The sequence below is a fragment of the Amphibalanus amphitrite genome, unplaced genomic scaffold (genome assembly GCF_019059575.1).
Source record: "Amphibalanus amphitrite isolate SeventyFive unplaced genomic scaffold, NRLGWU_Aamphi_draft 000802F_arrow, whole genome shotgun sequence".
Classification (NCBI taxonomy): Eukaryota; Metazoa; Arthropoda; class Thecostraca; order Balanomorpha; family Balanidae; genus Amphibalanus; species Amphibalanus amphitrite.
The window spans coordinates 307846-325268 of NW_024882296.1; the positions used below are offsets into that span (position 1 = coordinate 307846).

Genomic DNA, 17423 nt, shown 5'->3' on the forward strand with positions numbered 1-17423 from the left:
GCTGACACCGGGTCACCCGGTGACATTTGAGACGACTGTCAGGCGGCAGACGGTGATATAAACCCGGTGACGTCGAGTTATCGTCCGGGATCTTCGTGGGTTGAAAGTGAGGTTCACGATCCCGTGGATTACTTGGTGTATTTTCGGAAAACAATTCCTTATTCAACGAGACAACCTTACAATATTTTTCACGACTTATCTGGACAAAGTTCTTTCAAGTATCAACAATAGAATAGAAATCGTTTCCCAACTCTTTCCAATTTTACATCTATTGTTACGTTGATTTAAAATAAGATGGACCCAGTTCTCCGATGCGGCGATTTCGAAAGCCGAGCCCGTGTCGCTCCGGCTAGAGACAGTTGGCAAAGAGGCCGTCCCCCCGACCGGTCTGAGGCGCTCAGGCGTCCAACTGCTGCACCCAGGTCACGATTTCGGGCCGGTCGATCGCTGCTCCCCGGTCCCCGCCGGACTAGAGCCCGCAGAGCTGCCGCAGCCCGGGGCTGCCACGGCTGGGAGAAACACAGGCGTCACGGCTCACAGCTCGGGGCGGATATTTTGGATGTGAGCGAGGCTTCGTGGATTCTTGGCATGGGGTGAGCTATGGACTCGCATTTGATCTGCGAGTTGAGTATTGGCTGGTTAATTCAACTGATCATGTCAATGGGCCATCAGGATATCACTTTGACGCTCTCTTTCATAAGTTGTTGGTGCTTGTGCCCTTAGTCGTCATGAAAGTATTTTTATTCCCGTTTGACCTCCATGCATCCATTCCTGTTTCGTCTTTTCACAAACCCCGCCTCCATTCCCGTCTATGTCTTTCCGTCTCGGCTGTATCTCTCTCCGCTGGAAGACGAAGAGAGGTCGGCCGGACCCCCGGCGGACGATGGCCGATCAATATTGCCGCTCCATCGGAGACCGGAACTGGCGACTTCCGGCGCCGCGTGCGATGCTCCGGATGCGCCCCGCTGGAGAAAATCCACACACCGAGAGAGAGATGTCAGGGAGGGCTCGCTGGGGATCTACAGAAGTCGATCCCCAGAAGTCCCCCTACAGTAAGTCGATGAGAAGTCGATTTGTGATTTTTTAGGGTAAGATTGTGGGTGGTCAGCTGGTTTGAGATTGTGCTTAGTAGTCACCAAGAAATATTGTTCCAAGCATAAAATCTAGGGTTGGACTTTTGTGAGGATCCTAGGCTCTGTATAAAAGTGATTATTGTTTTATGCTTTGGGGTTCCGGTCCCATGGATTGATTACCCAGGAATAGCTCATTTTGTGGACTCTCAAGTTTGAGACCATATCCAGACATAATTTCTCCAAACAAACGACATCCCGTAAACCGTGACAAAGAAACCGTCACCGGTATTTCGCGATATTTCTCCGTCTCCGAAGTCCCATCTCCTCATCACTGCGTCATATCTGGATCATTTCTGGCCGGTGCCGGCGGTCTCGGCCGTCATTCCGCGGCGATTTTGGCGCGCTAATCCTCCTCGGTGGGCCTCAGGAGCGCCGTGAAATCAGCGGCGTGGCGCGCGCCGTCTGTCCCCGGGCTAATCTGGCGCGCGGTGACGCTGTTAACACGGCCGCGGGCCGCCGCCGGCCGGGGTCCGTATGATGTCGTTACACCCCTGAACGCTCCGGTGCCCCGGCGGCCGACACAGCCGGTCCAGAGGCGGCTGGCGGTGGTGTGCTGGTGGCGAGACGGGGTGTTTGTTGTGGGTCCTGCTCGGTGAATGTGGAGAGAGTGGTCTGATTTTCCGCCGTATTTGATGGTGACTTTCGAGAGGTTGGCGGAGAAAATTGGGTGGGATTTGAGATGCAAGTCACTAAAGTGTTTCTAAATTTGTCAGAAAAGAGAAGATCAGCTAAAACAAGGAAACAGTACCAGCAAATGCAGCTGATTTAAAACTTGCTTTTTATCATTTGAGTGTAAAACATTGGGAGCAGAGCCGGGCTTCTAAATCACGAACAGACTTCGCAGTTATCTTCGGACTTGAGACCTATCGCAAATTCGTCGATGAATGATTTTCCCGGTGTTCGTATCAAACATCACTCTCGATCGAAACGAGCGATCCGCTGCCGCTGCCGCCGCTCTGCGCCACAAATTAGCCAGCGTGCGTCACAAATTGTCACCGACCGCCCTGCGGCGGCGGCGGAACTGCCGCCACAACTCGACCCGCTCGCGCCGGAAACTGGCGCCCGCGCCGCATTACCGGGCACATCACCACCCCGCGCGCTGCACGTGCCGCGCGCCAGCGCTAAAAAAGCGCGCGCCGCCGCCGGCCCTGTGGCGCGCCGCTCTCCATAATCGCGATTCGCTGCGGCGGTGCTCCCAAAGAGAGTAAGATAGGGGAGAGAGGGGTAAAATAAGACGGCTTAATGGTGTAATTAGTGGAGTTAGTGGTAGGTGTTTTAGGGGAGGGCTGGCAATGGCTGCTGCCTGCTGCTGATATTTGCATACAGATTGTAATGGCTAGCGGATGGCTTATCCCATCATTTTATTTGGATTAGCTGGTATCTTGTCATGCTTGGTACGATGCCTCTTGACAGCTTTTGCCTTGTTTAGTTGTTTGCATCTTTTCATGACACCTCCGTAGCAATGTCGAGTATTAGCTCACAACTGTTTTCCAATCGTCGATTCATTGACCGCTCCCCTCCCTTGTGAGCTCACTCACAAGCACCACTTGTATCTCCCCTCGGTTTGTCTGATCCAGGGCTGGCGCCCCCTGTATCTCCCTCCCCACTCCCCCATACACTCACTCAGACCCACAATCCGCCACCAAACGCGTGTTCTGGCGGATAACTGGCGTAATCCTCTGGTAACGCACGTGCCATCGTGGTGTCGCCTCCGCCACCAGAAAGTGTCGCCGCTGACACAGGGGGTGTCGTTGACACATTGGACAGTACACAGACACTGGAGCGTGTGCGTTAATTTGATAAAACGGCCGCGCCTGGTGCGTACGGCGGGCTGTGGTGGCATTACCAGAGGAGGGGAGAGAAGAGGATAAACGCAGTGGTCGAGTGGAAGGAACTTTGATGGTAATTGATACGTTGTGGCTCGTCTATGATAGTCTCGAGCGTTTAGTCTGAAAGAAATCTGTTTTGCAACTGTTTGATTTATTGGACTGTGATTTAGTTCGAACTTGGAACATCACTTCAGAATGAGTTTTATCCTGTCTGATGTCAAGGGTTTTCCTGAAATGTCTCGTTCGACAAATGGAGTCGTCCATGAGCCACCGACCGGTTCGTATGGCGGCTCGTTCAGTGGCGTTCCGATGTCCCGTTTTTGCTGCTCCTCTGCAGCCGTCACCGTCTGCCCGCGGCTTTGAGTCCGTCTGGTGACAATTTGTCACCGCTCCGTGACAGAGTCACTGGTCCGCCTCCGCGTCAAACTCTGCCGACAGAGACGGCTCACTGTCCGAGCTCAGAGCCAGCGGTGCACCTCACTTCACACTCTTACCCCAAGGATAATCACTTCTCACACTCTTACCCCGAGATAATCACCACCTCTGAGGAGCTCCTGCCGTCGCGGACCGCGCGAGGCCTCGCGACCAGCCGCCGCGCAGAGGATGAAGACATTTTTCACCACCACAATGGCGTCGTTGATCCGTCGGGATAATTAATTTGGCTCCGGTGCTCATTCGGAGGCCATTTCCTGGCGGTGTCGACGTCGACAATGGTTCGACTGAGCGGAGGCGATCTGTCATAAGGCCCGTCGCCAAAAAGGCGCCGCACGCGCGCCCGCCGCCCGCGCAGGAAATGCAGAAAACGTCGGCGGCGCGGCGCGTTCCGGAATCTGGTGCGTCGGGGATTGTTTGTGTGTTCTGTTCCCTCCTACTCGGCCCGGCGGCGGTGGTATGATGTGAATTGTTTTGAGACAAAATGGTACATCTGGAGAATCGTCCACTTGTTTTTCTCGGGAAATTATTGTGGTTTAATGTCGTTTGTGAGTCGCTGCAAGTGGTTCGAGCTGGGCATAGCTCTGCTATTTAAAGAAATTCGGTTAGTTCTGTTTTTTTTTTTTGGGAGATCTGGCGTGCGCTGACTCTACGTCCTCTTAGGTGCATTCTCCTAAATTCGCTTCACTTTTCATGGTGGGTCGTCGAGAACGCGACCAAAGCCGTCGTATTTCGTCTGCGTTTTAGTCTCTCGTGGCGAATCGACTTGTCAACCTCCCGTCTCCGTGCCGTCGTCAACTTCAAAGGCCCCGGCGCTGTCGCCCCCACGTTCCGCCAAACGGCTCCTCTTTCCCGGGCACAATGTTTCTTTTAGACGGCGCGGCGCGCGAATGCCACGCTGTCTCGTGCGCCGGCCGAACGTCCCTCCCTCCATCCGGGAGACACGCGATATTAGCAGCCACCACAAGGCTGCGCTGTGCGGCCGCGTTCCCGACCCCACCCCCGACGCATTCCTGACGCGGCCGCGGCGAGACGTCCGTAACGCGATGCCCCTGCCGTGGTGACCTGTGGGTGAAGCAAACCGCGGGTTGGCCGTGTGGTATAGTGTTTCGCTTTGATGTGAAGAGAGCTGAGTGATTGAATATGTCGTTGACAAAGGTTTGCATCAATAGATGTCATTGAACAATCATTTGATCATGTTGCTTTCCTTTCTGCGAATTCTGTGATCTTTTATGAACGTCTTGGTCCTTGCATGATGCCGTAAGTTCAGCAATTTTCTGAAAGGCTCGTGACCATTTGATAGCTGATCCTGCGTGTGTCTGGAGCGAGTCTCGACCCACGTTTCGGCCTTTTGTCTTCTCCATCTTCTAAACTGCTCCGTCGACCATTCGCATCGAGTCTCTGGAGTCAGTCTCGCCGCTGAGCAGTGGTTCTAATAATACCCTCCGAGGCTGAATCAGCGGCCGAGTGGCGGCCGGCGCCGTTTGAAGTGGCTGCCCGCACAGGGGGCCGTTGTTGGGCCCCCGGCACGTGTGAAGGGTTATTAGTATGAAGTGACGCCGAGCGAGTGATGGCTCCGGGCGTCTGAAGTGCCGCGCGCCGGCCGCGCTGGGCCCCGGAGGTGGGCCTCGTTTTGATGGGCAGTAATGGAGGTAGAAGTGGTTTGTATTTACATATATTTCTGTTTTATCACCTTGTGCTGACTTCGTCTCTTTCACTGGCGGTCGCAGCCGCTAGCAAAAGGGGGGGCCAAAGTCACACTCGCGGGACATAACATTTATCCATCACCGGAGGGGGGGGGGGGGTGATCGGCTAATTTTTTTACGCCCACGAGGTGCCGCGCAGTTGGCATTACTTATGCTTCATCCATCTCATTCTTGCGTGAAATCTTTAAGCTCAATTTAAGGCAAAATCACCAGTTCCATTTCCCGTCCCACGGTGTTTCCACCCGTCGGGCCACTGCACCATGACGACGGATCGGTGTAGCATATACTGAAAGGTCGGGAACGCGGATTCATGACCTTAGCACTATAAAACAATTCGGAAAAGTACAGACACGTACCTCTTGCTACAAGCATGTGAGACCCAGAGAGCATTTTCAGACTATGAAATTTACCCATATAGTAGTGTGGCGGCGGGAGACAGTAGGTACACCGACCTCTGGAGACCCCCACAGGTTCATAGCTTTCAAAATTGGCATCTGAGGGCCGCGCTCAGACTCCTGCGGGGCTTCGCAACGGCTCTATTGGGGCTCACTCAACCTGCCTAGTCCTACTGCTAAAAGACTGGCTCTGAGCCCTAAGGACTTCATCAGTCTCTGCCAGCCCCAGGATCCACACCGGCTCATACGGTCTCGACGTCGAAATATGAGGGAATCTGCGCGGGACCATCAAGACGTAAAGTTATCTCGATCAGGACCAACGTATAGGCTGTGCCGGAGTCTGCGTGAGCCCTCTGATCTTCAGAAGCCTACCATGTATGTTTTCACTTAGAGGCCAGTTTAGGGCCCTCAGAGACCAGTACAGGGCCTGCAGACTGCAAAGGCCAGTAGTTTCAGACCATCAGAGACCGAGTTGGGCTCTCAGAGGCTAATGTGGGTCCTTACTCATTACAGGCCAACATGGGGCCCTCAGAGGTCAGCGTGGGGCCCTAAAAGACCGGCATGAGCCGTCGTTGGACCCCAGAGGCCAGCAGAGGGCTCTCAAAGGCCAAGATGGGCCCTCCTCAGAGACCAATGCAGGCCCTTAGAGGCCGGCATCGGGTTTTCAGCAGCCAGTGCGGGGCTCTCATTGGCACCTAAAGGTTCGTCTTGGGACACCAGAGACAGAAATAAGGCCACCAGAGACCGGTGTGAGACCCTCAGACGCCAGTTGGGGCCCCTGATGCCGGTTAGGGGCATTCATAGGCAAGATTTGGGGCCTCAGAGGTCGATGTGGGCTCTTAGCGGTCAACGTGGGTGCTTGACCGCCACTGAAATTTCCTCAGAGGTCAGTGTAGGACGCTCAAAGACCGGTGTGGGAGCTACATTAATAGCTGGGCGTGGGTTTTTTTAGTCTCGTGACGATCGAATAAGGGCCAGGGCCCCATACACCTATGGAGGCCCATTGGTTGTTTGAGGGGGGCAAATGATATGATGGCCCCCTTTATTGGCCTTGGGGGGGGGCATGGCCCTGATGCCATGTGTACACCGCCACTGTGTACAAATTACACACAGGCCTCTGAGATTACATACTAGCTCATGCAAACGATGCAAACTTTATGCAGGCCCCGGAGGTCCCACGCTAGTCCTTAAGAAACCAAACCGGCATACGGCGTCACCACCGGGCTTCTAAGGTGCACAGCACCAACCCATGAGGCCTTACTTTAGTGTCGTAGAGCCACGCTCATTTGGCAGGGCCCACCCGCCACTGCCGAAGAGGGTCTCATGCCAGCCATTGCTGGGCCTACGAGAGCCTCAAGTAAACCCACGCTGATATTCCATATAAGATCCAGCCATACTCGTGAGCCGGTGTAAGCGACGCTGACCGCCAAATTGACAAAATGCGAAACTGAGCCCACTTATGAGTGAAATTTACGTCCTTTGATGGCGCAAGAAAGAAAATGAAACATACAAAAAGCTTTTCTAGGACTTTTGTTCGATCTGAAAGGTGGGGCCAAAAGATAGTATGGCCCCACCTTTCAGCACCAAAGGGGGGGCCATGGCCCCCGTGGCCCCCCCCCCCTGGGACCGCCAATGGTCTCTTTGCAAAGTTCTTGAGCTGCTTACGACTGTGGGTATGCTTTGAGCTTTCCTGTGAAAACTGTGGAATTACTAGCAGTTATGAATATCACTGCTTTAGCATCTAATGTTTCGGTGACTCAAAATTATTCTCGCTCTCACTTCCCGTCATCTAATTTACTGCACACTCCCGGACATTTCACATCAATTGTCTGCTCACGTAGATCATTCGGCGGCCGGACCGACGACAGGGCTCCACTGTAACTACCTGGCCGATCTGTCTCACCAGTGACGCGCAGACGGCCAGAGTGGCGCGCGCCACATTTCGCCGCATTCAGCCGTGTCGCCGCGGCGCAGGAGCGGCGCCAAACGTCGCCTATGCGCCACGTTCAGAGGCTGTTTTTGTGCTCCGAGGGGAGACGGTTTGAGAGAATTTAGACGCCAGAAAACCGGGGAGGAGGAGAGCTTGAACGGGTTGCCAGCTTTGTTCGTTGAGCACTGAATTAGGGGACTGTTTGTGCGGTGTTTGTGGGCTGTTTGTGCGGTGCAGTTTGGCTCGTTATTTCGTTCCGATGCGCGCGTTTGTGATGTGGTGTCCGGACGGCTGTGTTTTGATGATCGGGATTCGGGACAGGCTGCCTGTCTTTGAAGCCGTGCGGATTTGGGTTCTTACGTTCAGTCGTTGTGACTTGTATGAGTAATTGGCGGGCGATGTTTTGCTCACAATTATTTATGTACTGTTTTTGTTGCTTGTGAAATGTGACAGAGACTCCGTCATTAAACGTTGGACTAACGGTAGACTGATGTTGGACTAACATTGGACAGACGAGACGTGAGCACCCTCGGCACCAAAACCTTCCACCACCACCCAAATCTCCCTTTTGGCCCACCCCTAGCTTGCATCTCTCTTAGATTACATTCACTCCCCATGTAGTATTGAAGCTTTGCCACTTTGCATCGTAATGTACTCCAGTAGCACCGCCCCAGACCTCACTTTTTGTCACCCCATGCACTCCCCCACCCACACCCCTTTTGTTACACCCCTGCACCCCACCCGTGCACCCCATCCCTCCCCTGTGCACCCCTCTGACCCATCACCCACCCCGACCAGATTCTATGACACCGGTTCGGTGCGGCCGGGGGTGATCGGCGGCTCCAAGCCCAAAGTGGCCACACCTACCGTCATTCAGGCCATCGCCGAATACAAGCGCGCCAACCCGACCATCTTCGCCTGGGAGATCCGCGAGCGGCTGCTGGCGGAGCGGGTGTGTGACCAGGAGGGCGCGCCCAGTGTCTCCAGCATCAACAGGTAGAAGAGGAGGACGGAGAGGACGGAGGAGAGGTGGCGGAGGTGGAGGACAACTGCGGTGGAGGAGAGCAGGGGATGGAGATGCGTCCTGCAACGCGAAACAAACGGCGATATTTGGCTGATGCTTCAAGTATCATTAGTAAAACTTTCCTAACTTTAGTAAAAGTGAAAATCATAAACGCCTTGTAAAAGAAAACTTTTTATATTTCTTGTTTCCGACAAAAAAAAATGAAGCAAAGTTTGCTGTGAAACCAGCCAAATATCGCCGATTATTTCTCGTGCGGAGATGTTTCTACCGTCCGCCGCCTGCGCTAACCCAACTACTCGGTGACGGAGCTTCTACCCTTGGTGACGGTGACCCTGACCTCCGGCACCCTTCGGCACTGACCCGACTAACCGACCGAGACGCCGACCCGACTCACAAAATCATACGTCTCCAAAACTACGTCTCTGGTGTGGGAAAATCGCAGGCGTAGTTTTCGAGTCGTATATTTCTGTGACGACGGACTGACCTCAGCTGATGACCCGGTGTTGGCCTCCCGCGCTAACCGCTGCCGTCACGGCCAACTGCGCAGGTTTTATGAGACGGGCAGCTTCAAGGCGGGTGTCATCGGGGGCAGCAAGCCCAAGGTGGCGACGCCGCACGTGGTGGACGCCATCGCTAAATACAAGCGCGAGAACCCGACCATGTTCGCCTGGGAGATTCGGGACCGGCTGCTGGCCGAGAATGTGTGCAACCAGGACAACGTACCGAGTGTGTCCAGCATCAACAGGTACTGGTCGCTTACAGGGGCTCCCTTAGTTGCCTACAATATGCAGTTTGATAATCATATGAGTGGTTGTTTTATGCATGCTAATCCATGAGTCATGGTTAGGACCATAAGTGGTTTATCATTGTTCTTCCCAACTGCTATGGCTTTGCGGGTTAACTTCTATAACTAACCATGGTGCTCTGCTTTTTTTGGTGAGGGTGGGATACTTTTTAAGGAGCGGTGCTCTGCTTTTCCCAATGAGCTCGCTTGCTTTTCTTGCAACTGTTTTTTGACAATGTTTCCAAGGTTTGTAAATGTATCCATCCGATCAAAATGATCCAAACAATTTATTTATACCGTGCCTTTCACGACCACCACTCAGCTCTCCCCAGCCAGTGTTTCGCCTCCCCTTTCCTCCGATCATCATGCCTCCATTCCCTGCACTCAGCTGGCAGTACCTCACTCGGCAGTCGCGGCCACTTTTCCGACCGGCCCCGACCGCTGCGCTCCGTCCCCCCCCCCCCCCCCCCCGGCCGGCCGGCCCAATCCGCAATAAATACACCGGCGGCGTCTCTATTGGGTGCCGCGGCGGCCCCTAAGTGGCTTTCAAGTACCAAATACAGCCAATTGAGAGAAATGAGGGCCCGGCCGGCGCGTTGTCACTCGTTTGTAGAACACCGCGGCGGCGGCGCTCGGCCAGAGAAGCGGCCGACCGAGCGTGGAAAATGGCTTCTAAAGGGGGTAAAAATAAATGCAATATCATGTATGTGTGTTAGAGATGTTCGCCTGTGAACCTGTCTCTATTTTAATGCATTCAGCGAGTCTGAGCAGCAAAGTGCCTGCCTTGCGTTCGCCTTTGTCGAATGTGTCCGTTTATCGAATCGAGAGGGAGCCGGGCGCCCCCCAATGGGCTCAGCCAGTCGAAAGTAACGGCACATGAAAGGCGCCCGCGCACTGATCTAATAAGACCATACGTGTCGACAGCTGCTCGGCTTTTAAACGCTGCCCGCGCCGCGCGGGGAGCCGCCAGATTTTCGGCACGTGAAGTGTGGATGATTTGGTTTACTGCTCTAACGCAAGAGCACTCGAAATTTGGTTTATTTTTCACGCGCATGTTGTCGCCAGGCGCCCCTGTCCAGCGCTGTTCATTAGTTGATCATAATTCGCGCCAAAAGACGCGTCTGTTATGGTGTTGTCGACGGGGAGCCGCGTATTCGCATTCAATGGCCGTATTAATTTGCGCTGGCGCCAAAAGTCACACATCTGTCGCGCCATGTCCCGGCGGACGCTTGCTCTCCCCGGGGGAGCCGGGCACATATGTTCGCTGATCTGAATTCAGCGATTTACTCGCCGCTCACTTTACGCGACATCCCAGTGGGGAGCTCCGCGCGCGTCCGATAGAAGTACCATTAGTGGGCGGCCCGGCACCCTTGTCGCCGCCGCGCCGCCGCCGCCCGGCTAAAACACCCCGTTCAGGTTGTGAGTCAAATTGTTGATTTTCGGTCGCGCGCGGTGGCGGTCGCTGGCAGCGCCCTGCAGCGCTGTTCTGTTGTGCGATGTTCTGTCGCGGACCGCTAAGTCAATGTTGACGGTGGTCTGCTCCTTTCAGCAGACTCTCCGCCGCTTGAGGCGAATTACACTAATGAACGGGTTAGCAGGCGCCATGTTTACCCGCCATTTGTGCGGCGCGTGGCGCCAATCAGGGTAATGTCGGCGCGCCACGGTCCGCAGGCGACCGGCGGGCATTTTTCTTTGCGAGTTTCGCGCGCCACTGAATAGAGGCGGCCGGCTGGAGTGGCGAAGTTTGCCAGAGTGGGCGCCCGCCGGCCGGTCAGATGGCTGTTTGCGGCAGTTTTGTTGGCCTGTTAGCCGCCTCAGTGGCCTAGGTGGGCCGACGAATCGAGACCGGAAAGTCAGACGGCTGTCCCATATAATCTTCAATTAGGTGACACGCCTTATACGAATTGAATAACAGATGTTCGGTTCAAATGGCGCTAAATTTGCACATTTTCTTGATCATGCCAACCGCTCTCCCGAATGGTGTTACTTTGTTTCATATTTATTCGACTATATCACAATCTATCATCTTCATGATAGTGCGACTCGCATAAGACACATTTGCGCTGTAATGCTATATCATATTGCAACAAGGAATATCACAATCGTTGAATCGTCCCTACCGTCTCGCCGTCCGCTTTCCTTCTGTCCGTCCGTCCGTTTCGTCCCTCCCTGAGCCGCCCCTGCCAGTGCCGGGGGTAGGCTGTGCCGCCGAACACGCAGTCACTGCGGCACAGTCTACCTCCCAATCGGATTACCGAGACCGAGAGCTCACGGCTCGGTTGATGGCAGGGGCAGTATACGGGCTGGGAAGTATTCGCCGGCTGGTAGCTAAAACTGAAACTCAATGAAAATGTGGCCTTTTTTAATTTTATTCCAGCCATTATGATATTTTGGCGTCGTTCATCAATGGTCTTGAATGTATATTTCGCTAGACATTTTTTTATAAAATTCGAACACGCTTTGGGTCTCTCAGTTCCGCAGTAAATAATTGAATTTGTTTTATTGGCTGTATTGGCAGCATGCCAAAATACATGCATTCGAGTAAATGATGTATGTTTTGAAATAAGATAGCAGCCACCACTTAGCATGCAATTTTCCCCATTCTTATTCTGAATTCTGTCACCTCTGCCTCCCGTTCTGTAGAATTGTGCGGAACAAGGCGGCGGAGAAGGTGCGGGGGAGCCACGGCGGCTCTGGCCAGAGCCACCAGCAGCACGGGCACACGGGCGGCCTGCCCTCACCCATCGGCCAGACTTCGGTCATTGCGCATGCGCCGCCGGCCGCGCACGACCTGAGGGACATCCGACCCAGCTACAGCATCAACGGCATCCTGGGCATCGGCGCGCAGGACCCCAACGGAAACAACATCGGCAAAAGGAAACGCGACGACGGTGAGTGGGGAAACGGAAACGGTGGCACGGTGGGATACTTAGGAAACGGGAGGGATTGTCGTGATGGTGAAACAGGAAAAACTTGAATAATGTGAGCGCTTATCTTGGGAAGCTAAAACGACATCAGGGAAACATTATGGTGCTAGAATAGTCTGGGCTGGTTGTTACTTTTTGAAAGGAGAAACGTAAACTAGTTATACGCCAATGTGAGGGGAAAAAATGCTCTTTGAGCAGCAAAGAAAACACAAGTTTCGAGGAACTTGCCAAACTCCAAACGGTCTAACCACCAGTCATGTTTCGTGGGCTTCGATCTGTTTGAAGTGATAACCACAGGGCATACCCCATTTGCGTTTTCAAATGTTTGCTATTCAACTGAATTCAAAGCTTTTGAGAAGCTGTTTTCACATGTGTGCTTTGGAGCATTGGATTATCAGTCTCCTTACCACGTATTGACAAGAGGTGGGCCCCAAAACATCTTTTGTAAATATGCTCGCCATTTGTAAGCGGAACGCCTGCTAGCGCTAGCAGTGGGTACATACGATTTATCAATGCCATAGCTGGCGTTTGGACGTACTGGGTTGGTGTCAAACTCCTTACCAAAGGCGTGGTATTGCTATTAGTCTTAAATGTACAAAACCGCTTCTACATCGCAAAACCTGCGCTGCGTTTTTCTGTCACCTGCTCCATTCTACTGTTACTATGTCCCTCTGCTTTCCTCTTTTCTCCTATCCTCTCCTCTGCTCTCCTCTCCTCTCATATCCTATCCCCTCGTCTCCTCTCCTCTCCTCTCCTCTCCTCTCCTCTCCTCTCCTCTCCTCTCTCCTCTCCTGTCGGCCATTTTCTCCGGCCGGCACCACGGACCGCTCCCACCGCCGCTGCCGCCGCCGCTTAGCCAGCGGTTCTCAGCGGCGTCCGTTGGGCTCCACTGAGCTCCACTGAGCTCCAGTGGCTCCGGTCGAGCTCCACTGGGCTCCAGTGGCTCCGGTCGAGCTCCAGTGGGCTGCAGTGTCCGTGGATAATCGTTGTCGCCCGCCGCCGACCCCCCGTGATTGTGTTGTGGTGGCAGCGGTGGTGTGTGGTGTGTGGGAGGGAGGAAATGGTCGGAAAAGGGCTGTGGGGGTGATTATTTGGGTAAATATTTGGTGTGGTGGGCGGCGTCGTTAGAGGAGGGCAAAGATACAACATATCGTACTCATCGCAATGTAGTTGAGTGCATTACGGTATCTTTCTAAAATGGGTTATTTTCATTTAGATGTGGTATGACGAAAAGTTGAAATTGGCGTGGTATCAAATTTGTCTAAACATTGGCTAGCTAGCTGATGATCAAAGATAGTGACTGACTTATTCTCTCCCAGCCATTCATGCCGACGCTCGTTTGGAGTTTTCGTGACCGATGCACGTTCATTATAACTGTTGACAATAGTCTGTTGTGCCATCGATAGATCTAGGAACTCCAATATAATTGAATGTGGTGTGATAAGCATTCTCGGGAGACTTTATATGACTTCCAACGACTGACTGTAGCATTGTTTTTGTTTCTAGAGAACGACGAAAGACGCCTGATTGACAACCTGTACGACCCTAGGCCAGGTAATTAGCGACGCTGGGCGGAGACTATCGGTGACGGCTTTTGACACTCCTCTCTCACATATAACTCAACACACACTCGACTAACGACGCTACTGAACAACCCTGCCTGCCGTATGATTTTTTTTTTTTTAGCTACTGTTTATGAGTGATGGCAAACATTTTGCCTTTGTGAAATTGTGAATAGTTGCGTGCAACTGGACGATTCCAAGCAAAACTCAATATGGTAGGAAGAGGAAAAAGCCAAGACCTTCCTTACAGATGCACTTCATTCAGCCCTCTGTTCATTTAGAGTCTATATATTTATATTTAATCTCCAGCCCGCTTCAAAGCCGCGTGTGGCCGTAATAAGCCCACAGCGGCCTTAGTAAGCGCTGATTACCTCATACATCAGTCGGTCGGGACGGAACCGGTATATCGGTAGATTTTGCCGGTTTCCGGTCATTGACCGTTCAACTGGGCGGAGCGGCTCGATTAATGCGCTCAGTTCGCCGCAGATGTGCGCTCAGTTCGCCGCAGATGTGCGCTCAATTCGCCGCAGATGTGCGCTCAGCCGCTAACGAGACGGAGCTGAGGTGGATTAGGCGCAGTGCGCATTTATTGACTTGGCTAAGCTGGCGATTAGCGTGGAAATTGAACTTCTGAGGCGATTGATCATAGGCGGATTTAGTTTATGCTTCGATAAAAAATGATGGCATGGTCGCTGGTTAACTTGTGGAAAATTGAGCAGCATCGACGAAAAGGCTGTGAATACCTATATGGAAGTTATCTCTGTGGAGGTCCTCTTGATTTGTAAATGATTTTCACTCAAGTTCCGGATTACATAATGCATTACTTGCTCGTTTTTTTAATTGCAACAAAGAATAAATGTAATTTTTGAAGCCTTAGTTTCGCCGCTTTCTATATGCAGCCGCGGGTCCGCCGCCGCCCGCCGGTTTTCGGAGCGGCGCCGTCTCGGCGAACAAAGCTCAGCGTCCGCCATTGTTCTGCGGTGGCCGCGCCAGTTTTCCCCGACCACCTCCGTTTCGGGAGAAACGACAAAGCGGAGCGCTGCGGGCGCACAATGGGCCCGGCTAAAATACGCCATCCCCTACCCAACTAGCCATCTCAAGTGGCCATATATCATGCCAGAAGCCGGCGACTGCCGTCAGCCCGGCCGGCCGCCAATGATGTCTCCTCCGCGGAGGTGGGGCCGCAGCAGCGGAGGCTGCCAGAGCCGCCGGCGAATCTCGGAGGAAATCAATAAGGCGGAAATGACGTAATCAAGTTAAGATGGCGTCTCAGTCGAGTGCGGAAGGTAGATTGCCATTGTTTTGAGGCGAATAGGGGTTGTTTCTGGAATGGTCTCTTTGAGAAGATGGAGGAGAGTTGAGTTGGGTGGAACGGGCGGGCAGAAAATGGGAGGGAAAGAGAGAGGGGGAGGAGCTCGGGCCCGGGTGGTGGCAACTGGCAAAGTCGGACGACGGTGGCCGACACGTGAACAGAGTTAGGCCGAGTTAGCCGGGAGTTTGCAGACGACCGATAGTGAGTGGTCAGGGGGTGTAGTCGGCTGAACTTTGGCCATAGCTGCTCTGCTTGGTTACGGCTACGGATGCGGATGCTCATTGGTGACCATGGCAGAATGAGTTGGATGAGCTGATCGTCAGTCAAGGCTGATTGTGAAGACACCATATTTCTTACCTTTGGTGCGTATTTAATGCCCAAACAAAACTTACCGATAAAAGTTACGAAGCTTTCTTGTGTATCGAGGGAAATAAATTTAAGGTTTGTGAACAGCTCCCGGCATTCGAAAAGTAATTCAAAGATCGATGCTTATTGAAACAGTGGCGGCGGAAGGTATTCTAGGATAGGGGTGCAAACGATATTGAAGCGCCCCTTCCCGCTGGGCGCCCCTTACCATATACACGGTTGTAGTAACACAGTGAAGAGACGTTTGACAATGTGTTGTACCTGTTAACACGTTCAGAATTACAGTTTTTATGTAACGAGAAATAGTTAGGTACATTCCATAGCGTAAATGTAACCTTCATAATGTTCGTTTAGAAACAACCTCATCACCATATACCGGGTGGCCCAGAAAAAAACGTTCCCAATTTTAAATCAATATTTCTCAGAAAGTGATAAAGATACAACATTGAAACTTCCAATAGTCAATGCGACATATATTTTCAGTGAATGGTATGATTTTTATGTTATTCGGTCAATTACTTTTTAAACGGTTCGTGTTTCTAGCATGCCATGTAAAAATCACTTTTTTGCTCTGATGTTTACCAAAAATGTGAGTGAACGAGCCACTTCCATCTCGGCACCACGGCCTACAGCCATGACTGCTACTGGCAACTAGTCTCATTGGTGGTTCAGGCCTCAGGGTGACACATTCCCTCTAGCTTTTTTTTCATTATTCGGTCGATTTACTATTTGATCTTCTTGAAGGGAGGGCGATCAGCAGTAACCCATGCACCGTGCCATGCTCCTTCGCCTTGAAACAGGACTTGTGTTGAAACGAATGGCATCCATTAACACAACTTTGGCTTAGTATTTGAATATTTGGCACATAAGTGTGACAAAAAAAAATATAAAATAGCAACACACGTGCTGGTATCATTCAAGCCGTTCTATTTTTTTTTTTGTATTTTTTCTAACATGGTACGTCTAAGCCAATCATTACTTCCGTTCAACAACGGCAAAAAAAGCAAAAACGTCTTACTTGATTCAACATAAGATTGCTGGCTTGAAAATGATGGTACAGTGTTATAATTTGGCATACCAATGCGCAAAGAAGTGACGCAAACTTGATGAAAATTTTGGCTCGTTACTTGCACTCGAATTTGAGATATAGGCCTCCAAAGTTCGGAACGTTTTTTTTTTTTGGGCCACCCGGTATAAGATTCTCCGAATAAGGCATATCGAAAAGAGTTCCACGGTTCCAATACCTTCGTGTGGATTAGTGAATAAGGCGCCGAATCCATAACACTAACTCGGTGACAGAGAATTGCAGGCCGGTAAGCAGCATGCCGCCTGGGCTGCACTGCATTATTGCATTCAGTGGTGTCATCAGTATCACGTCAGCCCTTCGGAACGGACATCCTGGCTCAATGTCATCAGGTTTATGGTGGGAGTAGCAGGTTTGTGACGCCCCAGTGAAATAAATGCCACCTTTCAACACCGATAGGAGCCGGAAATGAATGAATACAGGCAATCAACGCTGGTAGGTGTCCCAGCGAAATGAATGCATCTATTACCACCCAGAGGTGCCCCCATTTCAAACTAATACGACGGCGACGCCTCCACACCGATAGGGGCCCATCCCAGGGGAATGGAATAAATGCCGCCCCTCATTGCCGGGCGCCCCAGGAGAATGAATGTTACACATCAACACCAATATGCCTCCCAGTGAAATGAATTATGAATGTCGCCTTTCGACGCCGGTAGGCGCCCCAGACACCAGTGGATTTACTGCCGCCTTAACCCGCGAGTTGCTGGGGGGGGCGTTAAACGCCCCCACTTTTTTCGCCGGGCCATAGCATAAAAACGGCGCGCCGCAGGCGCGCCAAATTTTGGGTACCTGTAGGGAATTGATTGAAGTTTATTGTGCCAAAGTTTCAAAAAAATCGGTCGGAAAATTTTTGAGATATCGAGGTTTTAGTGACGTCATGATTTCTGACTTTTCGACCAAAAACGGCATATGTTCAAAAAATCATATAAAATCACA

At 52.2% G+C, this 17423-nt stretch overlaps 1 protein-coding gene across 4 annotated transcripts in view; it reads left to right on the plus strand.

The window, feature by feature from the left end:
• Window positions 1-17423, plus strand: part of LOC122366386 (paired box protein Pax-5-like) — an 82534-nt gene that overhangs the window by 54437 nt on the left and 10674 nt on the right. For 2 of the 4 annotated variants that reach the window (XM_043338595.1, XM_043338598.1), the window contains 2 exons: window positions 8997-9194; window positions 11877-12124. In XM_043338595.1, coding sequence (XP_043194530.1) covers window positions 8997-9194; window positions 11877-12124 — 446 coding nt within the window. Of the gene's footprint in view, window positions 1-8223; window positions 8422-8996; window positions 9195-11876; window positions 12125-13666; window positions 13715-17423 lie in introns of all 4 variants that reach the window. The other 2 variants (XM_043338594.1, XM_043338596.1) reach the window with 2 other exon arrangements.